General features: G+C 41.1%; 1 protein-coding gene across 2 annotated transcripts in view; it reads left to right on the top strand.

The window, feature by feature from the left end:
• Positions 1-26,065, top strand: part of kif21b (kinesin family member 21B) — an 82,938-nt gene that overhangs the window by 37,770 nt on the left and 19,103 nt on the right. For both annotated transcript variants that reach the window (XM_042501069.1, XM_042501059.1), the window contains exons 9-29: positions 1,143-1,332; positions 1,468-1,531; positions 2,142-2,372; positions 3,227-3,350; positions 3,428-3,566; positions 4,376-4,564; positions 4,698-4,897; positions 4,984-5,091; positions 5,769-6,085; positions 7,483-7,666; positions 8,244-8,447; positions 8,558-8,659; positions 9,685-9,850; positions 10,511-10,571; positions 10,768-10,816; positions 11,590-11,834; positions 13,721-13,789; positions 14,865-14,975; positions 23,630-23,766; positions 24,807-24,987; positions 25,296-25,460. In XM_042501069.1, the coding sequence (XP_042357003.1) occupies positions 1,143-1,332; positions 1,468-1,531; positions 2,142-2,372; positions 3,227-3,350; positions 3,428-3,566; positions 4,376-4,564; positions 4,698-4,897; positions 4,984-5,091; positions 5,769-6,085; positions 7,483-7,666; positions 8,244-8,447; positions 8,558-8,659; positions 9,685-9,850; positions 10,511-10,571; positions 10,768-10,816; positions 11,590-11,834; positions 13,721-13,789; positions 14,865-14,975; positions 23,630-23,766; positions 24,807-24,987; positions 25,296-25,460 (3,236 nt within the window). The remainder of the gene's footprint in view (positions 1-1,142; positions 1,333-1,467; positions 1,532-2,141; positions 2,373-3,226; positions 3,351-3,427; positions 3,567-4,375; positions 4,565-4,697; positions 4,898-4,983; positions 5,092-5,768; positions 6,086-7,482; positions 7,667-8,243; positions 8,448-8,557; positions 8,660-9,684; positions 9,851-10,510; positions 10,572-10,767; positions 10,817-11,589; positions 11,835-13,720; positions 13,790-14,864; positions 14,976-23,629; positions 23,767-24,806; positions 24,988-25,295; positions 25,461-26,065) is intronic.

The raw sequence follows: 26,065 nt of genomic DNA, 5'->3' as shown, positions 1-26,065 counted from the left end.
GAAAACGTATTTCCAATGTTTTGAAATACTCAATGTCTACAAATTTTAAGATGTAGGATCCTACAAAAAAATGTATTAGGAGATTCATCAAAGCCATCTTTATGTTTTATGAGTTCTTTTCTGTAGTTTCATTATAGGGTCTATATTTGTTGTACATGCATTTCCCCAAATTTTCCCCAAAAAGGCATTACAAATGTACAGTATAATTTATACTGACATTTCTTACCCAACAGCTCCCTTATCTTATAAAGAATAGCAACAGATCTAGACAATTTTCATTTAATATAATCTGGGTGTGGTTTCCAACAGAGTTTGATCTATAATCACTTGCAGAAACTTTGTTTTTTACGCTTTTTCAATTTCAGCACCATTTGAATTCAGTTTTATGTAACAATTAGCCCTCATACCACCAAACCCCATAAATTTTGTTTTATTTTTATTCAGTGATAACTTACTCACTGCAGACCACGTTCTGTGTGTAACATGGTTGCCTAATATGAACCATAATGCAGTATTGTATTACGTCACAAATCCGATTTTTTTCTCAAATCGGAGAATGATTCGAGAACATGCGACAAGAAAGAGCCTGAAAATTCAAAGAAAGTCTGCAAGGAGTCTCCACTTTTCATCGGCTTTGACCTCCGGGGCGACAAGAAGCAGGCAATCATTTAGCAGGGTTGTCAGTCTGTTATGCGATTAAGGGGGTTACCACGGTTACTAGAAGGAAAGTGAATGCGTGACTATGTCGAGGGACTGCGAGCTGACCTCGATGTGGTAATAAGGGATGTGATGTGACTAGAGTCTGGGAGTAATGGAGTGTTGGATTTGTGGAGGTAATGATGTCTGCGGGCTGTGACTGGATTAAATAGTGACTCTGTTTGGAGGCTGAAACAACAGGATTTTTTCAGCGTTAATCGTTCAGAATATGACAATGGCTGCTTCAAGAGCCACAGATGGAGCAGCTCGTTTTAAACAATGGTGCTGTGTTTGGTTGGACTGCAGCATTGAGTGTGTGCAAGAGTGCTGATCTAGAATCTGTTTTGTTTTTTTCTGTCTTTTGGTCCTAATATTGACTTTTTTCCCCTAATATACTTGTTGTGCTGAGGGTCATTGATATTCGTACTGACTGATTCTCCGTGCAGGGGAAGCGTGTGGCCGATGAGGATGGTTCAGAGGGCTACAGCGACCTGTATCAGGAGAATGCCATGCTGCAGAGAGAAAACGACACACTGCGCCTTAGAGTTAAGGCCATGCAGGAGACCATTGACCACCTCAACACACGCGTCACTCATCTGCTGGCCAATGAGGTCAGCACTCTGCTGACCAAGTCAAGTACGTGAGACAGATATATTACTACTTTGAATGTTTAAACACCACATGGACTCTGTTTTTTGAGTCTTAAATCCTACTTTGATCCATTCTTATTGCTCATTGTGACCTCAGTCTCCCTCTTTCTCTGACCTGAAGGCGAGGGCAATCAGGAGATCGGTGCTTTAATCCAGAACTACATCCGAGAGGTTGAAGAACTTAGGTAAGACTTAAAACCTTTATTTGCCATGACTTGTAGCATTATACACACTGAAATAATCAAACCAAATAATCCACCGATACACTCACTAAAGTTGACTGTTTACCTCAACTTTGCAGGTGATTTAGATGGCTTTATTTCAAGTGGAAACGAGAGTGGTTAGAGCATCCAGCTTATGCCTCATTCATCTGAACCCTACTTTTAAGTCAAAAACTGTTTTTGCTCCACTCTCCACTCTGACTGTCTTACAATATCTCGTCTGTGAGCTCACAAAAGGTGGAAAAAAAACCCCAAAAAACCCAATGTAAACTGCTCCAAACAAAACAGTTATGATTGACCTCATTCTTTTATACATGTTAATTTCAATATGGTGTCCAAAATAGGTCTTTAATTTAAACATAAAACAAAATGCAGTCACCTGTAAATACTGTAAATATTATTTTGAATACCTTTAAAACAAATTAATACTAATTGTTTTTACTACATGAACTGAAACAATGATATCATTTTTAGTCCAATATGACTGCATTTAGGCTCCTACACTCATCAAGAGCCAAGCACAAATGATGGATGTGTGATTTTGTCTTTTTCTCCCCCTCTCTTCCTCTGTCAGAACCAAGCTCCTTGAGAGCGAGGCCATGAACGAGTCCCTAAGACGTCAGGTGGCCAGGTTTTCCTCGCGTTCCCCTTTCCCTCCCTCCTCTCTCAGTCCCGCCCCCGGCCACCCACCTGGTTCCTCTCCTGCTCCCATGTCCATGGAGGCTGAGATGACGGACGTGTTACGCCGAGCCAAGATGGACATTGAGAGGCTGAAGAAGAAGGAGAGAAGGCAGAGGAGAATGAGGTGAGGAGAGAGGGACACATATGTGCATGTTCATTCAAAAAAAACTTGGATCCAGAAAAGTCCACAGCGTTCCAGGAAGCTCCTCTGTCCTCATATCTCCAAACATCTCAGCGTGATGGAAATTTAATTTCTCAAACATCCCTCAAAGCTCTTGTCAGTGAACCTGTGCATGTTTTAAAAGCTAAGCGAGCATGATGACTACATTACTGTTTATGCCCATGTACTTTACCCCCATCATTGCTTCTCGCCACCAGCTTAAGAGCTGCATCACAAGTCGATTAGTGCTTTGGGACAGCCAGCTCCTGAATAGAATTGGGATGCAGCCAGTGCTGAGTTGTAACGCTGGCTTGGACACAAAAAGGTCTAATTCAGTCGGCCAGTGGGTCATGAGAGAGGAGAGTACACAGCCTAACAGGCTAATTGAGGTTTAATGGGACAGAGATGGAGGTAGACGGGAATTTAGAGATGGGACGGGTGAGAAGCGCAGTGGTTGTAAAAGAGGCAGCAAAGGGGTGAACAAAATTGGTAATAAAACGCTAAGAGCTAAAAGGGCAAGATGAGGGGGAGATGAGCTGAGAGGACTTCGCTAATGACTTCTGAGGTCTGATTTTGCCGTGAGTACATCACTTGGCAGCACTCCCAAAGCTTTAATGGTGGTTGTTAAGAGTGTTTGACATCTCACTTACATGAAAGAGTGTTTGTAATAAATGGTAATGGTCAAAAAAACACTTGTTTCAACCCTGTAGTTGAATTGGATAGACTATCTGCCACAATAATGTGATGATACAAAACATTTTTATACGTGACGTCATTCGAGTATTTCTCTCAACAATCGTGCTTTTTTCCTCCTGTAGTCCCGAGTTGGAGAAAGGTCTGAAGAAACGAGTGAAGTTACACACTCACGAGAACGGAGAGAACGGGCAGAGTGGTGAAAACGGACAGAACGGAGAGATCGATTCAGACGACAATTACACCGAGGTAAGATACACGTGTTGGCATTCTCGTGAGTTTAAAAAGCAAACAGTACAAAGTGTGATGTGTGTTTCTGCGTGTAGGACATCATGTCTCCACTCCAAGAGGAGAGCGGCTGTGATGAAGATGAGGGGGAGGACGAAGAGGAGGGCAGGGAGGAGGAGGACGGGTTTGACAGTGACGAGAGCCTGGTGGATTCAGACTCGGACTCTGATGAGAAAGGTGTGTTTCTGACAGCTGCTGTTACAGAATGACCAAACTTCTGCCCCCTTTTGTTCCCTGATTTTAGCCATTGGCTTTAATGCTGTTGGTCGGTCGGTCGCTATCTCAGCAACAATTAAGTGGATGAGTGGATTGCCATGAAATTTTGTACAACCTTCTTTTTCTTTAAAGACATACAATGCAGGATTTTCCTAAAAACACTGTACTTTCTCATCCAGAAGAAAAAAAATGCCCCTCTGCCTGTATTTTCTGTTCTTTTTTTTCTGTGCTGTTCATGGGCGTTAACCCCTACAGTGCTGAGGTGAGGTCGGGGCTTCATAAAACATAGTGACCAGGTGCCAGACCATAAGCAGCAGGCATCCGAGTAACACAACGCAGAAAAACACCCCTGCAGATATAGCAAGGTGAAACAGCAAATGAGAGACAATTTGCGGTCGGCTTTTACTTCCACTTTCGCTGGTGAGCATGTTAACAGACAGCGACCGAAAATCCTGCATAGTATACCTTAAAGAACATGTTGTAGTTTGCCTGCTGGCTGACAGTAAAGGCAGTAGGAATGTGCAGTGTTATGGATGGTTTCTAAAAGAAGCACAAAGAAGCAAAGAAGCACGAAGCAACCAATGCCTAAGGTTTAGTTTTTATCACAATCAGAATAAAAAAGAGGCAGTGAATCTAGCCTTTCGTTTGGGGTTTGGCAGCTTGTTTATGACATTTCCTGCTATTTTTTTTATGTTAAAAAAAAAAGTCATATTAACTCCTCTTCAAGCTCTTATTTCCACTGTATCTGACCTTTCACCTCCAACCTGCAGCAAACTTTCAGGCGGATCTGGCCGATCTGACCTGTGAGATCGAGATCAAACAGAAGCTGATCGACGAGCTGGAGAACAGCCAGCGGAGGCTGCTAATGCTGAAGCTGCAGTACGAGGAGAAGCTCATTCTGCTGCAGAACAAGATCCGTGACACTCAGCTGGAGAGAGATCGTGTACTGCAGAATCTTAGTGAGTTCATGCATCATGGGATATGTAGTCGACATGTGTTTTGGTAGTCGAAAAACAAGTTCTAAGTCTATCAGTAGAAAAGTAGAAAGTCTCATTAAAGGCAGATTGGTAACATTATTACGTGGCTGCACAGTGTCCATGGAGAACTACACGGAGGAGACGGCCAACCGGATCAAGCAGGACTACGAGAAACGTCTTAAGGAGATGAACCGAGACCTGCTGAAACTACAAGCTGCACAGAAAGAGCATGCGCGTCTCCTCAAAAACCAGGGGAGGTACGAGCGGGAGCTGAAGAAACTCCAGACAGAAGTCAACGAGATGAAGAAAGCCAAGGTAAGAGAAAGAAGAGCGGGAGCACCAATTAACAAGTGTGTTTGACTTATGCAGTTTAGGAAGCCTGACTTCTCTGCTGTTTCCAGGTTACGCTGATGAAGCAAATGAAGGAGGAGCAGCAGAGGAGGAGGATGGTGGAGGCGAAGAGGAACCGTGAGATCGCCCAGCTTAAGAAGGAGCAGCGCCGTCAAGAGGTCAGACTGCATCTGGTCATGTGTGTTCAGGACAGATATTAGAAACTTGCATAAGAAACATTTAGCACACACATTTACATATCTGCTCTGATGCTGCAGCTCCCTCTAATGTTACACGCAGAAATACAACTATTGGGAGCTAGGTGAGACAGTATGAACAATGTTATATAAGAGCCTGTTTAATCTATGTTACAGCTGTTGTCTGCATACTCCAAATGCTAATTTACCTACTGTATTTAAAGAATGCTTCATACTGATGAGTTGGTGTATATGGCCTGCATTGAGGCTCTCCATCTGTTTGTCAGCCTGGCACTTTAAAACCCTGAATTATGTATCATCACGTACACATTGCACACAGACTGTTGGGATAGCTTTTATGTTTTTAAGATTAGCACATACCCTAAATGTATTAATTTCCATCTTTATTTGTTTTCCCTGGAGGAGTGGGCTTATTAATGAGCATGGAAACATTTACACCGTCACACTGTGGGCCTCATTTCTAATCCTTTTAGTTAGGGTTTCGTCTCAAGTTTTAAAATCCTCTCATGATCAACACTTTGTAAGCCTGTTGTTCAAAATGCAGTCGGCTCAGGAATCTTAACGTTTGAAGAGCATTTCATTGAAAAATGTAGATGAAGACGGATTAACAAACTGTTTGCCTCCCTGCTGTCCATCAGTACCAGATTCGTGCGCTGGAGTCTCAGAAGCGGCAGCAGGAGCTGGTGTTGCGCAGGAAGACCCAGGAGGTCACCGCCCTGCGCCGCCTCACCAAGCCCATGTCAGACCGCGTGGCTGGGCGTGTTGCCCGCTGGAACCAGACCCCCCCAGTTACAGACTCTGGAGCTGAATTATCAGCCAGTACTACAGCAAGCAGCTCTGAACCAGAGACTGGGCGGACTGTGAGCGGGCTGGTGAGGCAGTGGAACAACAAAAACAATGTGTTCGGATACCTGGCAGAGAGTGAAGGGAGCATGGATGGAACCAGGGTCATTGGGTAAGATGGGTTGATGTAGTCTATGCATAACATTTGCTTAAAATGTGCAAGAGTTAAAGGAATACTTAACCCCACAAATGACCATTTTTATATCAATGACTCACTGCCTGTGATGTTTAATTTGTGAAGAAAATCTGTTTTTCTCACATGCCTCTAATGTGAATGAAGAATCCAAAAGCTAAGAGAATTCTTGATGAACTGAAGTCATAGGGGGCCAGAGTTTAACAACAGCAAAACTCTGTGAAAACATCCGTTTACAACCTCTCACACCACTCGTGCAGTATAACGCAAGTCTCATTTATGTGGTCATATACTCAGCACTTTGTAAACATATAGCCCTTTCCAAAATGGGGCTGAATTGAAAGTTGAACTTATCAATGTTCTCTCAAAACCAGATTCCAAAAACAAAACAGTAATTTCACCTCACTGAACACCGGAGCTGCTGGTCTACCACTGCCTTGATCATTTAGCTTTGTATCATTGTATGACTTTGGTGACCTCAAACTAAACCTTTAAGACACCAAAGTCACACAACAAACAAAATCAACTATTGATTGAGGCAGTTTTAGACCAGCAGCATTCATGTTCAGCGAGGTATGGTTAATGTTTTTGTCAATTGAGTCTGGCTTTGAAGAGAGCATAAATGTGTTTGAATTTCAATTCAGTTCCTTTACACGGTCATTCAAGCGGCTCTAATTAAAATTTTTATAATAGCAAAGTAATATATGAGCTGAATCTATTACCTGAATCTGCATCTCCTCTCTGCTTTATGGAGTTTTATAGCAAGTTTTAGCTCGTTTAGGTTTCTGTACCACAACTGCAGCTGTTGTAGGCAGCTGTTTACAGAGAAAAAGCTTTAAGAACGGACTGTACTACTTACCAAGCACCAAACATCAGACAAATACAGTTAGCTGCGAAGCATTTAGCAGCTTAACAGCCACAGATTTCCCTCTGGTGGAACCATAATGACTCCAAATGAATGATAATGTTGCTCAGTAACTGCTGGATGTGTTAATAAGCAACTGTTTGCCAGCAAGTCCACCATATCAACTTAAATATTATGTTTACAACTTTCCATTTTCCCCTAAGCAACAGTGTTAATGCATATTTAATTTAGGTTCGTAAAAAGTTGAATCTATCACTGTTTGTATATTTATAACAAGTTTCAGTGGAGATAATTTAATGATTTATTGATTAGTTTCTACCTTATCAATAGGGATGCTTATTTGATATTTTTAGACCTGAATTTAAGGTCAGTTGAGGACAGTCCATTTATCTCTGTACTCTCACTCCTATTCTGTTGTATCTGTCAACTTTCATGTTCCTCCTCTCCTCTCCTCTCCTCTCCTCTCCTCTCCTCTCCTCTCCCCATCCTCTTCTTCTTTATCTCTCCTCAGCAGTAGGAAGAAGTTGCAGCGTAAGCCAGCAGGCCTGGGCAGTGTTGGAGCGGCGGGTAGAGCCAGCAGCTTCTCCAAGTCTGCCCGTCAGAAGTGGCAGGCACTTGAGCGTCGCATCATGGACATTGTCATGCAGAGAATGACAATCGCTAACGTGGAAGCTGACATGGATCGCCTTATCAAGGTAGGAACAGCCTTCCCATTTACACTGCAGATTAAATAGGACAAAAGTGCTGTTTAAGTTTTATATGTCACTGGAATCACACTTGGTGGGTGACTTAAGAGTAAAATGGCATCGACAAGGCTGTGCTGTTTTATTGGGTAATTGACTTGTTTTACTTGAGAGGTCAAGGAGTGTTTTCTGATACAATTAGCTAGAACCTATACACACTGTGAGATGTGCAGCAGCAACTAGTTTCAGAGGTTACATCTAAATGACTTTTTTCCGGCTGACATCATCTTAGTAGTTGACAACTGAAACCAAAGTGAGTCAGGCTCTTCCTCTTTTCACCATAGACAGACTGTTGAAATTATACAGTACAATTGGATGGAGAACAGACAACACTTTTTCTTTGAATCTGAGAGAGGTCTGAGCATATTTTTTACGTGCATTTGTTTAGTTTTTATTTTACATACAGAAAATAACATTTTACAGTGTAAATATTTTGCCTTTATCCTTGAAATCTCCAGATGTTTTTGTAAGTATAGCTCTGACTTTTTTCTTTTTTGCTGCGTGGGCATTTGTGTTTTTGATGAGTCAGAAGCGAGAGGAGCTGACAGTCCAGCAGGAATCACTCTCACATAAGAGGGAGGTACTAATGGCAGATGGGGAGGGGCCAGAAGCAGAGGACCGCCTCCTCCAGGAAATTAATGAGGACATTGAGGTGCTGAATGCCAACATAGACTACATCAATGACAGTCTGTCCGACTGCCAGGCCACTATTGTACAGATAGAAGAGACCAAGGTATAAAAACACAAATATACACATATATATACACACAGTAACACTTGTTGTCCATCTGCGAGAAGTGACAGGAGGCCTCAAATGATGCCTTGGATTGTGTTTTCCTGTAGGACGAGCTGGACTCGGTGGACACATCAGTGGTGATCAGCTCCTGCTCTCTGGCTGAAGCGCGCCACCTGCTGGACCACTTCCTTAAAGCGTCCATAGACAAAGTGAGTTATTATACAAGGCCACTATGTAAACTTGGAAGTCCAAAGGTGGATTTGCAGGCCTAGAAAATGTTGTAAAATCAAAAGCATTGAAACTATTTATAGCTTTAACAACAACAAAAATGAGTGCTTAAATGGAGTGAACTAAAATATTTTTTACTGATGTCATATCTAGTCACTGGCAAATTTGTACTTTCTATGTATTGATGCAATGTTAGGTTAGTCGGGTACAGGTGTGTTGAATATGTGACTTGTGTTGCCATCTAGTGGTGTCTTTATGTACTGCAAAATGTTGTATGGGGCGTATTTGTTGGTACTGAAAAAAAATCAATAATCACCCTCGAAAAATTTAAAACACTAAAAACTAGGTAGTCTCATTTTCTGTTGTATGATTAAAGAGGACCTATTATGCTCATTGTCAGGTTCATACTTGTATTTTGAGTTTCTACTAAAACATGTTTACATGCTTTACTGAAAAAAAAACCCAACAAAAAACAGTTTCCTTATACTTTTTGTGCTGTAACACTTGTATTAATCTTCCATTAGAAACACTGTGTTTTATGGCCTGTCTCTTCAGAGCTCATCTCTGCAATGTCATTGCAGCCAATTGAGTGACTGTAACACAGACTAGCGGGACTGTTTCCGTTAAAAATTCCGCATTAAAAGATTCAAAACTCAACTCAACATCAGCAACCAAGAACCAAGATTACATATTACCATGATTTCAGCGTGTAGCTACATGTAGCATTGAAGGCTATGTAATGTAAACACTTGCACTAATGTACAAAAATGTTTCACGTGAGATTTTTGCTCACCTTTACATAGTTTTACCTCATTATTTGAAACTTTGGCCACATTTGATATGAACGTCAGACATTGTAACATTGTGTATATGACAGATAATAAGTAACAGCATAATGGGTCTCCTTTTATACCAAGTCTAAAGGTCTGTTAAGGTCTGCAGTACAGTGTGTATGTGTTTACATGTGTTTATAATCATTTGGGTTTTGGTCATTGTGTGCATGCAGAGTTTACAGGTGGCTCAGAAGGAGGCTCAGATCCGACTTCTCGAGGGTCAGCTGAGACAGACGGATGTGATTGGCTCATCTCACAATCACATAATCCTCGATGCCCTGCGAGAAAAGGCTGAATACATCCCTGAACTCCAGGCGCTCATCCACAATGTACAGCAGGGTGAGTGGTGCTTTTGATTGTTTTTAGGCCTGGGTGGCAGCATGTAAGACTTCATACTATATGTGACCTTACCCCAGTCAGCTTTAGCAAATATATTAAAACTAAGAATGCAGTGAAACTGCAAAGTGTGGATTAGTGAAAAGTGGATTAGGTTGCGACTAATAGAAAATCTCAAAGTGACAGTGTATGTTTAAATGTGGGTACCCAGCCCAAGCCTGAAGGGACCCATCGAGACCCATCTGGACCCAGTTGAGTGGTATGGGTTCAGAGAAATAACCTACTTACAAATAATGTTCAGGACTTTTTTTGCCTTCTTGACATAATAAAAAAGTGTGTAAATTATTAAATTAATAATAAATAAAAATGGTGGACCTTTTATCGGTGATAGGCTGCTTATCTTTCAGCGCTGGGGTTTATTTTTAATGTGACAACACATGAATGCAACACATTGGCTGTTTCAGCTTTTATTTTCTTAATCTTTTATTAACCGGATCACACTCAAGATGGTTCAGATCCTGAAAAAGACGTAAAACAAAATGCACGACAGGTTCAGGTCAGATTTGGCTGGGGTTTGAACAAATCTATGTGGCACAAGCCACTCTCTAGTGTGTGTGTGGTTGTGCTGGGGGCTGACAAGTTGTATGTTTTGTGTGCCTCCAGAAAATGGTTACGCCAGCACAGATGAAGAGCCATCTGAGTTCAGCCAAGCCTCTGACAGCAGGTGAGACTGCAGTCACCCAAAAAACAAACCCTCCTTCTCTTGCTAGGACCCTGCAATGTGCTAATATTGGTGTTATTTTGGCCAAAACATAGTGTTAATCCTGGAAACTTTTCATCTGAAAAATATGTACTTCATTTCTCACTGAACTCTGTATCCATGTGTACTTGTCTAATCCTCATTTCTTCTCTTTCTGCAGTGTTTCTCAAATGAAAGAATCCAACAGCCAAGATGATTTCAAAATAAAGGTACAGTTGATTTTTGTTGTTAAAGTGCATAGTTGTTTATTCAGCTGCTACAGATTTTAGATTTAAATCCACATCAGGCATCCTCTGTCCAATTTTCTTAAATACAGGCGTTAACATTACCTCTATCCTTTATATCTCAGACTAGCTGTACTTTTCTTTGTGTCAGGGCTTAAAACATCAGGTGATGCTGCGTCTTGCAGTATCCAAGCCTGTCAGACTTTTATGAATCATGATGACGTTGCAAGTTGTCAGGAGACATTAGTGTCTTAGCTGAAGTGATTGTGTTTAGACGCTTGATCTGATTTTCACTGTCGACAGGAATGCCACAGTTTGTTTGTCAGAGCAGCTGCTATTTGTGTCTGTAACCATGAGGTGGCAGTATAAGCAAACACTTCAAAATCCTTTCATCTCCTAAAGCTTGCTTTGATATTCTGAGGAGGAACCCCTGATTTGACACCAGGCCCTCTTATCCTCTTGTTAACATGGTGTTCTCTATGCTTTATTGTTTTTTTAGTTGTTTTTTGTTTTTATCCAGAAATCTATTCACCATCTCATTTCTGGCATATTTGTTTTACTGTTTTCATATTCTCTTTGCCTGTTTCCCTGCTGAATATATTTTCAGACAGCATCTTAATTTCCTCTTGTGCCTTAATTAAATCCAATCTTTATCTTTATTTTATGTCTTAGTTTTTCATATCCCACTGTCCTCCATTCTCATATCGTTCACTTCTCTGTAGTTCTCTCTCTATAAACACGAATGGTTTTTCAACCAGATGGAGCCTCGTCTGTCGGCTCAGATGAAGGCGGTGTCTGCAGAGTATCTGGGTCCCATCCTGGACCCCTCATCTGGCAGCAAGCAGCAGCACATCACCAAGTCTCTGGCCTCGCTGACGGACATCCAGGAGGATGGCATGAGGCTGGGGACAGCGAGTCTAGGGCTCAGCCTGGCGCTACGAGACCCCTATCATAGGGACAGGGTGTCCCGCACCATCAGCCTGCCTGTCAGGGGACACACATTGTAAGTGAAACATGATAAAGCTCATTCATCTATGAAGATGGAGTAAAAGGAGATTTTAAAAATGACAAAAAACTAGACCAGATAGACAGTAACAATGCAGTAATGAGGTTGTAGCTGCCCCAAATGCAACAAATGGAATAAAAGTGCATTGGAGAAACTAATCAGTCAGTGGCACAGGAGAACAACAGTGAACTCATATCTTTCAAGTTTTACCAGGAAGGAGGAATGATTGAGGTTTTGTTCTTACATTTTAGCCATGCCGGCTTGTTACATCATCTCACAAGAAACTACCACAATGTCTTCGATGTGGAGCATTGTATATGCACCCCAACCCGTTTTAGTTTAATGTACTCCCACAATCTGTCAGATCCGCCAAAATACCTCTTCACTGACACCACAACAGTTATCACGTTACTTGTATTTATATATTTCAACCATCTATCCATTGTTTTTAGCTGTCATTAAGCCATTACATGTACCTAACTATTGCAACTTTTTATTCATTATTTTAAGCTAGCTGTTTAGACTTGATTAGTACTTGTGCACTTTAAATAATGTCACCGTTACAGCTGACTTAGTATGTGGATATATATTTTCTAATCAAATCGTATTTTTTGGTCAAATTATGCCTTCCATCTACTACAAGAATTTGAAAAAACTTTTTAAAGAGTGTAGTCTGACACCCCCTCATATCTAAAGACAATTTGAGTTTTTTGGTCACACACTGTAGGATTTTGCAAAGACTGGGTCACTACTTGCACGACTACAACGAGATTCCTTTTGAGATTATTTCCCATCCTGTGTAAAATGATACGCAAAATTCCAAAAAGAAAGAAATATGACCTATTAAAAATCCCTTTTGTGTCCGCAAAAACACATAGCTCTAGAAACACAAAATAAAAGACATAATATGTTAACAGTTTTCTTGTCAGCTACTAGCCTCTGTTGGTTAGCTGCACTATGTTATTGGGAGGCAACGGTGGGAAAGAGGGATGAACTGTTTAAAAACTAAGCATTCTCTATTTTTTGCATGAGCCAAGGCTAAAAAAATTGGTAATTTCAATATATTTGATTTTATCCTCATTTCAAAATGAGAAAGGGTTGACTTAAGAAATGTTAGACTGAATTTTATGACCACTTTACACAGACGATCAAGAGTGCACCACAACTCTAGCAAAACTCGTGATTTTATTCCGTCATGGGAAAATTGTCAGCAACAGTGAAACTGCTTGTAGAGTGGTTTGATATAAGGCCAGCATTAGATGAGCTTGGCAGCTGAAGAAGTAACCCCTGGGATACAAGTACCCCTGGATGGGAATCATTGCTTTGTTTGTTCTGTTGAAGCGCCCTGGAGGAAGATAAAGACTAGAGTCACTGGTGACATGCGACTATTTCAACATAAAACATGTTAGTGAGATAAACAAACAAGTGAGATAGAAACATGAGGATAATTGCGTAATGGTACACCCTCTGGAATATCACATATCCACAAGAAAAAAAATACATTTACATTTACATTTTATTTCCTGATAACGGTGACAAAGTCTTTTGTGTCTTTTTCCTACTACACACAAATTATCAACCAGTGGAAACTTGCCAGAGGCCTGATATGTTTTTAGGTTATAAAACTGCTAAAGGGTGAGAAAAGGAGAAACCAATGAAATTTGCATCAGCCCTCTGGGATAGGAAGCCTGGTTGTTTGTGATTATTTGATATTTAAAGAAATTAGTCTGTCAGTTGCTTTAGTGTGCAGCGAAAAGCTGTTGAATTTCATGAAACCTTTGCTGCTTATAGATTCCCAACATAGATGTGTATCATCCTCTTGTGCACTCAAGTTAAGATTTGCTTAGTTTGCTTTTGTGTGTGTGTTTGTGTGTGTGTATCAGTCCCAGGCAGTCTCGGGGTTATGACACTTCCCCTCTAACAAGGAGGAAATCTTACGACCGTGCATACAGGTACAATATTGTAATGCTCAGATTTAAAGGGATAGTTCTGATTTTTTTTTAACTGTGTTTGTGTGGGGTTCTTATCCATAGTCAGTTTGTCACATACAGTGGATGACAGTCAGCACGCCCCCAGCTTGGAAAAGCAGGCTGGAGTCTGAAACAGATGCTAAACAATATACTACTGTGGATGGGGGCCAGCAAAAATGTGTTTTAGCCAACTGAAAAAAGTCACCTTCCTACCCACCTTAAAAAAAATCATTGTCAGTTTAAGTGTATGCTATACTCAGAGTATTTTCACAGCTTTGGCTTTCCATCAAACAGCCCAGTCCAACAGGAATGCCATCAATGCCTTCAGTTCCCCCTCTGCTCTTGTCAAAACCACCAGACTCCATTGACCAAAGCAGTAATTTTAGCTCACTGAACACAGGAGCTGCTGGTCTACCTCTGTTTCAGTTAGTTCATCAGTTAGTTTGTGTTATTGTGTGACTTTGGTGAATCCAAAGTAACCCTTTTAAACACCAGTCACAGTAACTAAATCAAAATAACAGATCAAGGCAGCAGTCGACCAGCAACTCCCATGTCTAGGGTTGTTGTTTTTTTTTTCAATGGAGTCTGGCTTTGAAGAGGCCTCTGCTTCTATTATCATGCAGCAGTTGTGGTTATTGCATGGCTTTGGTGTTTTAAAGGACCTAGTAATATAACAGCTTAATTTTTCAGTTGGAAATCTCTGTCTGACATTAAGGTAAAGCTACGAAAGTATTGGGAATATAGCGAACACTTCAAGTAATTTTGATTTTTTTAAGTGGGACTTTTTTTGAGGGCCTAAATATGTTCTGTTGGTGACTCCTCCACAGCAGTACATTGCTTAGTTTCCATGTTGGACCACTGTATGTAATGTACTGTCTATGTATAAGTACCTCATACAACCCCACTTCAAAAAATCTGAACAATGTCTTTAAGCTTTTTTTGTTGGCAGATTGATCACACTTTTTGACTGGGTATTGCATTTTTTATGCTCCCTTCTTGTTAACTCTTCTTCTTCCTCCGTATCCTTAATCCTCCTCACCCTACTGCCCCTCATTAGGCCCACTGACGGCTACACACCTCCCTCCTCCCCTCCTCTGAGGACCAGGAATGACCGCAACGTCTTCTCAAGGCTCACTAGCAACCAAACCCAAGGTTCTGCTCTGGATAAGTGAGTACACTCTTCACACATGCATACATTCACACACTGATCTTTGTCCTTTTTTTCCTGCATTCTCATCTGATCAGTTCAGCCTCACTTTGAAAGCTAAAGGTCTGGCCTTTTGAGAGAAAAAGGCTTTGTCCATGGTGTAAATGTGAGAATGTGCTCTTCCGACTGTTTATCCTTGGATGAATCCCTCTCCTAGACAAAGAAGTCTTTTTATTTGGCATTAGTGTATTTCCTGGGAGGACAGATGGTGCAAACATTCACAGGATCCAGGTGCTGAGTGCACTCAAGAGGCACTGAAGATCTGATCATCCACACCACAGCCATAGGCTGTATTTAGCAGCACTCATAACACTGTGCAATTTCAGTGCATTTCTAGTCAACATATAGGAGTTACTAGGATACAAATGCAAATTAGGATGGAAGCAGTTAAGATAGTAGCATCCTCTGTAGAAGATATGTTTTGAGATGACGTGATGTGCATGATAATGATGTACGCGATCTGCATTTGGGCAAGAGAAAGAGACATCAGCTTGTACAATCTAATCTAATCCAATAACAAAACAGCCCTGTGATAAATCTTATCTCTGAGGTTAGTTGTGGTGTCCAAGTGGCCTGTTTTTTAAAGTTTTTTTCATCCCATTTGCATGCATAAACATTACAAGAATGCTATAAATAAGTGCAGCTACGTCACATGGAGACACAATGTGAATATGAGAAGCATGTTGATGTCAGCTGCAAAGGTGTCTGGAATGAGCAACCAGCCGTTTTTCCCCCTTCCTGCCCACAATCAATCGCAGCTTTCCGCTCTGACAAATGTCAGCAGTTAATTTCAGTTAGCATTTGGCTGTGCTCTAATGTTATTTGTTTTGTAATCTTTATTAAGCCGCAACATTTCTCAGCTTTATTGACCCTTAATTGTTAGCGAGGATGGTGTGTGAAAGGAGTTAGGGTGCTTGTGTGTGTGTTGTATGTGTGAATAGTTGTGTGTCGGAGCCTGTGGGTCCTCATTATCTGGAGCAGGGGTAGGTAAATGAGTTGGCTCTTGTCATCTTTTCATGCAGCTGCTGTGATTGGTAGCCATTCTGAATTAACTTGGTGTGGCGGTGTGGGAGGATATTTATGTTTAGGGTCGAGTTTGCAACTCCCGCGGGAGAAGCCCTCCTATAGAATGTGATGAAGAGGGGTGATTTTGTTTTCTCTTTCATGTTTTGTGCAGGGTGCATTTGCATTGTGTGATCTGATGGAAGGTATTAACACCATTTGTTATTTGCAGCTTTTTTTGAAGTGCAGTTTAGGGGGTTAATGTTTTGTTTACTGAAAGCAACACTTTTAAAGGATTCATCATTTAAACCATCACTTTCACTTTGTTTGGTTTGATCATCCTAACATTACTGACACTGACCTGACTCTGACACTTATTCATCATCACGAACATAAGTGCAAAGCTAAATGAAGCCAATTTATTAAAAAATAATTAGAAAGCCAGTCTGAATCGTCAGCATGAATTCTGTGTAATACGGTGTCAAATGAGAAGCTGTCTGCTATGCAAAGAACAAAGATGACGATGTTCACAAGTGCATCCTTGCTTCAAGTTCACAAAACCTATTAAAAATGCAGTAAGGGCTTTTTAGGATTATGACTGTATGGATGCATTCTGCTCCTGTTTTTCGGCCGATTCGTATCTGAATAGATTTGTTGCCTACGAAACAGGAGTCAGGCATTTGACACAGATTTGAGCGATACATGAGAATGAGGAAAAATGAAAGTTTTCTTGTCTTCTGATGGACACAGAGGCTCAGAATCCCAGAGCCCTTTTTTAATCTTCGCATTACATTCGCACCCTCCGAAACCAATGAATTTTAAAAGGATTCTGTCTTTGAGAGTCTGAGTGAAAAGCGGATATCACTATGCTAATAGCCACTGTGGCCAGCAGTAAATAAATACCAAGAAATGGAGGAATTTCTGTCACCCCTTAACACTGCTGTTCCCTCCAGACGTATCCAGAATCATTTTGTTTTATTATTTTATGCTCAGAGTGTAAAGCACAGGCTCTCATAGTGACTAACCTGAGGCTATAAAATATTTATAATATAATAACACTTTTATTGCACTGTTGCACACAGTAGAGCTACTGTATTGGTGTGGTGGTCTGGATTTTTCCCTCGACAGCGTTGAGCAGCCCGCCTGTGAGTTGGATTGACAACCTTATCCTCCATTCTGGATTTTCCCCTCTGTTAACCCTGATTGCCCCTTGTGTTCGTTTCTGCACTAAGTCTTCCCTGTATATGGCTGGAAAGAGTAAACATGGGAGTGGACACTGGCATCAGGGGAGTCACACATGGGGGTTATAAAAGTGTAAAAAATGTATTGTGCATTTCTTTGACCTTCGTGTATGACAATCCTGGCATCAGTGTTTTCTCCTTGGCTACTTCGTTCTTTCTTTCAGTACCTTTTTTCTGTCTTGTTCAAATGAATAGTTGGACATATTGGGAAAAACGCTTTCTCACTTCTTTACTGAGAGTTAGATGAGGCGATTGATACCACCCTCATGTTGGCACACCAAAGCCAGCAGTTAGCTAATGTTAGCTTAACATAAAGACTGGAAACGGAAAACACAGTTGATCCTGCATTGTCTGAAGGTAACAGAATATACCTGCCAGCACTTCTAAAGCTCAATAATGAAACGATTGACACTATTTTTGTGCCTGTATGCTAAATATGAGGTTACAGCCAGCAGTTGGCTAACTTAGCTTAGCACTGAAAATAGGGATACGGCTAACCAAGTTTTGGTAACAAAATTTGCCCACTAGAACTCCTAAAGCACTTTTGTCTTGACTGTTTAATTTCTATTTGATTTGATCGAGATGTGTATGGTAAACAGTGGGGTGGAAAGTGGAGATATTCATGTTTATTATGAAGTTTTTTGACTAAACCCCCCCCCCCCCCAAAAAAAAGGTGAGGATTTAACAAATATTCACTTCCTCGTACTCCTTTTTGAGGATGAAACACTTATGTTGTTTATCGAATATGTCTGCTAGGTATATTAGTGTTGTTTTTTTCCTTTTTTTATTTTGCATGTTCAAAATAAAGATCTAAAACTCGATAATTAGCACATCTTTGTTTAATCACTAATAAACTGTATAAATGTGACAAGTTGTGGTTTTAGTAGAGCACATAACCCCATGTAAAAACGCAAATTGTCGTCTTTACAAATCTTTTTATTTTAAATTCAAAAGTCAATGAGTGAGCTTTAGAGGTGCTTGTAGGCAAATTATGTTACCTTTGGACAGAGCTAGGCTAGCTGTTCCCTCGTTTCCTGTTGTTATGCTATGCTAAGCTAAGCTAATTGACGCTGGCTATGACCTTAAATTGAGCATACAGACAATGAAGTGGTATGCATTTTTTTTAATTCTAACTCTGGGCAAGAAAGTGAATAAACCAAAATGTCTAACTATTCATTAAAACCTTCAACCTTTAATGTTAGCCCTAACACCACTAGGGAAAAGTCCACTAAACCAGCCATTGCTCAGTGTTGGCGTACCTACAGTAAACGTGCTTTAGCAAGGAAAAACCTCTGCAGACAGCGGTCAAAAACTACAGCCTGTTCAGTGGTTATCTTTGAGAAGAAGCAGAAACTGTGTGATATCCACTGGACAAGCTTTATTGTTTGACTGAGCTTCCTGCCAGTTTGCTCACTGCTTTTTATCTGAAACCCTTCCTCCAGTCACTCCACCCTTTAACCCTTTGCCAGTAACCCTTCTGTCTTTCCTTAGTGTGGTTAACCCTTTCCTCTTCCCACCCTACCCCTCCCCTCTCCTGCTCCTCTTCTGCCTCCAGGTCGGATGACAGCGACTCCTCGCTCTCCGAGGTGCTCAGGTAGAGGAACTGTGTTTGTCACTCTCTGTTTTCCCATTTGCCTGTTAACTCACCTGGTGTCATCTCATCTCCACTGGTAGTCAGTGCCTCGTCTGGCCTCTCCTCCACCTCCACTTCCTTTTCCCTCCCCCTCTGTGGGTGAGGTCGCTGTGGTGCATGTTTTAACCACATGCGGCTTTCTTGACCCGCCGGCCTTTCCCACCTGTGATGTGGTTTCTCTGTGGTGTTGCTCCACACAAAACCTGAATGAACCTTAACACTTTTCTGCAGGCCATGAAAATGTGCAAATATTATCCCAAAAAACATGTTATGCCTGTTTTGACCACCTAATATTTTCATTTATCACCTGTGAAAAAAACCTGACCAGTAAGTTATAACTTAATTCTCAGTTAACGCTGCTGTATTGACAAGGATTTTTTATATACATATGAGTTAAAGTGATAGTTTGGATCTTTTCAAGTGGGGTTGAATGAGGTACTTATCCATTGTCAATGTATTGGATGTCTTTCGGCAAGTCTCCAGTTTGGAGGGACAGACAGGAATACTTCGACGGAAGATAAGAAAGGTACTGCTATAGACAAGAGCAGCAATAAAACATAATTTAGCAACCTAAAATATGGACCACAGAAAAAAAATCATCAGTTTGAGTTCATGCTATATTGAGAATATTTTCATTTTTATCTGTACTCTCTGCAAAGCCACCAGACTCCATTCACACTACTGAGCGTAGTAGCTGCTGGTTTACTGACACCTTGGTCGTTAAGTTTGTGTTATTGTGTGACTTTGTGGAATCCGAACTAACCCTTTAAACACTAAAGTCACACAGTAACACAAACAAACTCAAATGATCGAGGCAGTGGTAGACCAGCAGGTCCTGTGTCCAGCTACGTTAAATTACTGTTTTACTTACTGATATCTGGCTCTGAAGAGAGCAATATAATGGCTGTAAAAACACAGTCTGATGACAAGGAGTGTTGAAACATTCTAAATATAGCATACACTTAAACTGATATTGATTTATTTCACTGGGACTTTTTTAAGGAGGCTAAAGTACGTTTTGTTGCAAACCCCTCCAGAGCAGTACATTGGAAAGCTCCTGTGTCTGTATTGCTGTCTGCTTCTCCAAACTGGGGGCGTGCTGACTGACATCTACTGTAGATGATCCACTTCTATGAGTAAGTACTTCAGTCAACCCCACTGCAAAATACTGGAACAATGCCTTTAAAGGAATAGTTTATTTTTTTTTAAAATACACTTGTTTGCTTCCTTTTCAAGCATCAGATGAAAAGATCAGTGTCTTTCTTGTGTCTGTTAAATTTGTAGTTCTATCCAGCAGCTATTTAGCTTAGCTTAGCATTAAGAATGGATAGCCTGGTTCTTTCTAAAGATAATATCTATCTACCAGCACCGTTAAAGCTCACAAATGAATGTGTTTATTCCATTTTTAAAAATCTATACAAAAATTGAAGTGTAAAAATGACATATTGTGTTTTTATGTGGTGTTATGTGCTGGACAATTTCTTGACCAGGTGCAGTGGCTTCCTGTCATCACTGAGTTTGCTAGGCAACAAGACTCTTTATGCTAAGAAAAGCTAATTAGCCACTGGATGTACCTTAAAATCTACAGAAGTATCCATCTCCTCTTCTAACTTTAAGCAAGAAAGCAAGGAAGCAAAATATTTTCCCAAATTAGACGAATATACAATTCTATAATAATGATGAAAACAAAATGTTCTCTTCTTTCTGATGAATCTATTTCTGTGTACTTATCTCACACACAAAGTGATGCACCTCTCACTGAGACTCCTCCATCTGTTTTTCTGTGCATTGCAAAGAGCACACACTGATCTCCCTCCATGTTTTCATTAGTCTGTCAGTCTCTTGGTGCTTGGACCTGCAACATCCATTAGCAGCCCTCGCATAGTGCATAAAACAGCACACCATGATATCTTCAACAGATGCTGATAGAATGGGAACACTTTCTGCCATTTGGATCAGCGGCGTGCTGTTAGAAAGAGCGTGCTGCATTAAGCAATATTGTAGTATGTGCAGTATATGTACTTAAAGGAAAAAACAAAAGAGTAACTGAATAAAGCATTCAAAAATAATGGCACATAATGGTCCCCTGGCAGGTAAACAAAGTACCTTGCATAGGAGCTTTAGTAGAATATAAAAGGGTAAAAGAAACAATGGTTTTAGTAATTTTAAAGCTAAATATATTGTGGCTTTAGCACCTTGAGGTGGATTTATAGTTGTGTGAAGATACACAGTAGCCTATAGAAATGGCCTAAATTGCTGTCAGCTGTCTGCTTCTCTTTGCAGCTACACCTCCAAAACGCTAGTTGGCGGTGAGATTTCTGTAAAGTTTGATTGATTCAAATACACCTAGAACACACATTAGGCATGACTTAATAGCAATAATTAGTATTTCAAACAAAAGACCACATATTGGCTTCATTATAACTAAAAAGATTTCCTAGACAAAACACTCATCTTTTACTTTTCCCACAAATACAGCATGCTAACTTTATTAGCACAAGCCCATGGCATATTACATGGTATAATTTAGCCTAGAGGGCAGTGGAGTTTTAAAAGGTAATGTGACAAAATTTGATTCCAATACAGCTCACAAGTTCCACCAACAAAACAATCGTCCTATACCTGACATGGTTTCCCCACAAATACAACATGCTCATGGTAGAATAAGCCTATGACATTTAACATTGCATAAATTAGCCTAGTGGCGAGCAGAGTTTTCCTTCACTCATATGAAGCCAGGATAAATCACACAGATGATTTAAAATGCCATTCTTTGGTGGCTTTATTGTCTTTACAATTTATTGTTTCTTATCTGTGAAATAAAATTTAATGAAATGTTCCCACTGAGGGGAATGTTTTTCAGCTTACAAAATCACTTCTGCTGAGCTGCATGTCAGGCTCTGGCGTTGCGTATGCGTCCATGTAGAGCCTATGCAAAAGGTAGCCTATGGCATAGTAGTAGAAATCCAGCATTATGCCACCTAAGTACCATATTTAACCAATGACGATGGAGCATAAGATCAAAGGGTTAACAGCCGTCAGTGATAAGGTTCATTCAAATGAAACTGCACCTCATATTTTCCTATTTTTCAAAAAAATCTTCCTTTCCCTCTATTCTCTATTTATTCAATAAACATATTAATGAACTATTACATGTTTCCCCTTTTTTTTCTTATCAAAGAATTACCAGCATTCTATTATTAGTCTTTTCAAAATGGAATTGGACCAAAAAGAGGGTGGGACAGATTGTGTATGTTGCTGTGTTCACTCCATACACCTACCATCACAGTCAGGTTGTGCAGCTCTGCAGTAGAGCAGAAGCTGATAATCTGACTATGTTATCGACTTGTAACACCTCTCCACTTACACACATGTGCCACATACCCCTTTTCCCTGGGCCACAAACGGCGATCGGCTGTGGAGGTGCTGAGCTGAGAGTCAGCTCCCACCTGACTGGCGGAGAATGGATGCTGCATGTGGTGATGATGACGTCTCAGGACGTTGTGCTGTGGTTTATTTTTGAGTTGCAGGCTGCTGTGTAGTCGGTCTTCCAGGCTGTTGTGAACTATTGTTTTGAGCTTATTCTGCACAAGTTGGTTCTGTTTTGTGTTTCATGAGACTTGGCAGACATGCATGCAATCTTTTATTTTATTAGCTGATGATTGGCAGTTTTTGATTTTGGTTGGCATTTTTTATGCACTGAGAAAAAAAAGAGGATACACAGAAAGTGTGGTTTGGTCTTTAATTTTTGATTTGACATGCGTATTTGTCTGCGTGCTTTCACGCTGGGACATCAGCGTACATGCAGGCACAGAAGAGGAGCATGTTGTCATCTTTGACAAGTTTCAAGCACACCCTTCTTTATTTTTCTCACTCTGTGCAGAAACAAAACCTGTCCCGGGTATGGTGTGTAATCACAGATTCTCTTTTCCCTCCTCGCACCCTCCAGCTCTCCCTCACTGTTTCGCTTTCCACCTCACTCTCTCTCTCTCTCACACACGTACACACTCACATACACACTAACCACCACTGGTGTTATTAGGAAGCCCACCAGGGACCAATTTTCCCACATTCCTCCTTATTCTTCTTCTCACCCTCTGCCTGCTCTGTCTCACTCTGCTGACTGCTCTCCAGGCACTCTGGGACTCTGACCTGTCAGTGGGACATAGATTGTAGGGGGGGTGGGGGGGCAGAGGTTCAGCTAGAGAGTGTACATAACGCAGAAGAGGTTTTGTGTGTGTGTGTGTGTGTGTGTGTGTGTGTGTGTGTGTGTGTGTTGAAGGGGGTGGGGGGTGAACAGGCAAAGCAGCTCTTACTGTTGTAGGGCCTTAATTGGTCCGTAGTAGTAAAAAAGGAGAGGGAAGGGAGGGTGGGTTGGGCAGGCTGAAGATGGGGGTGACAGCAGGAGAGCCGGTGGGCTCAGTATACCAACAGGAAGTTGAGTGTGTGTGTGTGTGTGTGTGTGTGTGTGCACTCGCGCATATATATAACAGGGAACATACTCATCGTTACACAGTCACCAACTGACAGCAGGAGAGCCGGTGGGCTCAGTATACCAACAGGAAGTTGAGTGTGTGTGTGTGTGTGTGTGTGTGTGCACTCGCGCATATATATAACAGGGAACATACTCTCGGCCTGTTTTACAGTGCATAAATCTGTGGATAATATGTGGACAGAAATCAGCGATCACTGATTTATAACGACTGTAAACACCGCGTGTGTGTGTGTGTGATCTTTAGAGGTGTGATCAATCCCATCGGGGGTGTCAAGGGTGGTCGGACGGCCCCGCTGCAGTGTGTTTCTGTAGCCGAGGGACATTCAAAGCCTGTCCTGTGTGTGGATGCTACAGATGAGCTGCTATTCACTGGCTCTAAAGGTACACATGCTACTTACTTAACTGTAAGCTCTGCCTTTAGATGGTATTTGACTTTTACCTTAAATGGCCTTAATGGCTGATGTTTGATTAGTATATGCCATACATAAAACATAAAAACAGATTAAAGCTCTTTTATGTGGATCTCATTCAAGTTGAAGCAAATAACATGAGTTAAAGCTTGTCATCTCAAAAAAATGACACCACTAAAAGATGAGCCTTTAGTAATAATGCAACTATTAGAGGATAGTTTGGATTTCATTAAATTCGGGCTGTATGAGGCACTTATCCACAGTCAGTGTATAACATACAGTAGATGCCAGCCGGCACAGCCCCAGATGGTGAAGCAGGCAGCACTACCGCTACGGAAGATAAGCAACATACTGCTGTGATCGGAGGCTGCAGCAAAAGATATTTTAATCACCTGAAAAAATCATTAACGGTTCACAGGCACGCTATATTTAGAATTTTTTCACAGCTTTTTATTGATGCCGGACACCTCTATCTAATTGGAAGCGTAAGCCACTATATTCATCTGTGCTCCCTTCAAAGCCACCAGACTCCATTGACAAAATCGGTAATTTGACCTCACAGAACACAGCTGCCTTGATCACTAACTGATATAGAGTCATATAGTGATATAAAGGGTAAGTTATGCTCTATCAAAGTCACATTAACAAAAACAAGCCAACCAATCACAGCAGCAGCAGACCAATTACTCCTGTGTTTTGCGGGGTAAATTTACTGTTTTTGTTAAAGGAGTCTGGTGGCTTTAAAGAGAGCATAGAAGGCCTTTTGTGCCCAGTCAGAAAGGGCAGACTGGTGAAAATATTCTTAATATAGTGTACACTTTACACTATATCATATAGCTTCTGTGGCGCTACTCCTGCCTGCTTCACCAAACTGGGGGTGTGCCGACTGCCATCTTATGTAGGTAATAAACTGACTATAGATAAATACCTCATACATCCCTCTTCCAAAACATGTGAGCTATCCCTTTAACCCAAACACGGTATATGAACTGCAATTCTTTCCTCCTTCAGATCGAACTTGTAAGATGTGGAACCTGGTAACTGGTCAAGAGATCGTCACCCTCAAAGGTCACCCAAACAATGTAGTGTCAGTCAAATACTGTCCTTCCTCCTGTCTGGTCTTCTCCGTCTCCACCTCCTACATCAAGGTGTGGGACATCCGCGACTCTGCCAAGTGTATCCGCACGCTTACGTAAGTTTTCTCCCTGCAACCAGCCAGATGGAACGCTTTGGAGCATTTAAACTAAAAATTGCATCTGTGGAGATATTTGATAGAAGTGATTTGGGGATATTCTTTTTCAGTTCAGTGATGTGTTACAAGTTGCAGAAAAGTGACAAATTAAATATGGGGGGAAAATGTGATGTGAAATGCATCCAGAAGAAATGAAAAGTTCTGCTCATTACTCTTGCCTATGTCTCTCCACCTCATGTCCCCCTTTTATTCTCCTCCGACTTGTCCCTCTTTCTTATCCTTTTTTTGGCTTCTCTTTGCCCCCACAGTTCATCGGGGCAGGTGGTTTCAGGTGATGCATGTGCGGGCACCACCACCCGCACAATAACCTTTGCACAGGGTGAATGTCAGATTAACCAGATAGCCCTCAACCCGTCAGGATCTGTGCTGTATGCTGCTGCTGGAAACAGTGTTCGCATGTGGGACCTCAACAGGTACATTTGTTCATTAATTTAATCATAATTTATTCATTGAACTACCCATCAAATTGTTTGTTAAAGTATGAAGTCATTTATGCATTTACCTATTCATGAATTCTTTCACTGATTTATATCCGTAGTCATCCCCACATTCTTTGGTTCAGTCATGTAGATAGTCAGTCAGCTCGAAATTCTTTCAGACGTGAATGTATGTATTCACGTGTCAGATGGTAATCAGCCGGAGAGCTGATTAACATGTGACTTAAGAGATTAAAGAGGCTGTCAAAAGAAAGCACAGGAACTCAGCACTTGTGAGTACGTGAGCATGTTTTCTAAGAGGCACCTATTTTTGAAATCCAGTGGCATCGCCATCTTCTCAGTTTTTATGCTTCTAGAGGGAAATGATTAACAGATTGGACCACCAGACAGTTTACGCTTAGGGGTTCAGACCCAATTAATGATGCAGAGCAGCCCCCAAGAAATGAAATATGAATGCATTAAACATTCTCTCAGCATCATCTCTGCCTTTGGCATCGCTGTGTCTCAGCAGTTTTACTTCACTCGTGAGACGGAAAGTGATTTCATTCAGTGAAACCTTAAAAATCAAATTCGTGTTAGTA

This window comes from Plectropomus leopardus, chromosome 2 (genome assembly GCF_008729295.1).
Source record: "Plectropomus leopardus isolate mb chromosome 2, YSFRI_Pleo_2.0, whole genome shotgun sequence".
Lineage (NCBI taxonomy): Eukaryota > Metazoa > Chordata > Actinopteri > Perciformes > Serranidae > Plectropomus > Plectropomus leopardus.
The sequence above is the reverse complement of the archived record's forward strand: the minus strand, read 5'-3'. Positions and strand labels throughout refer to the sequence as shown.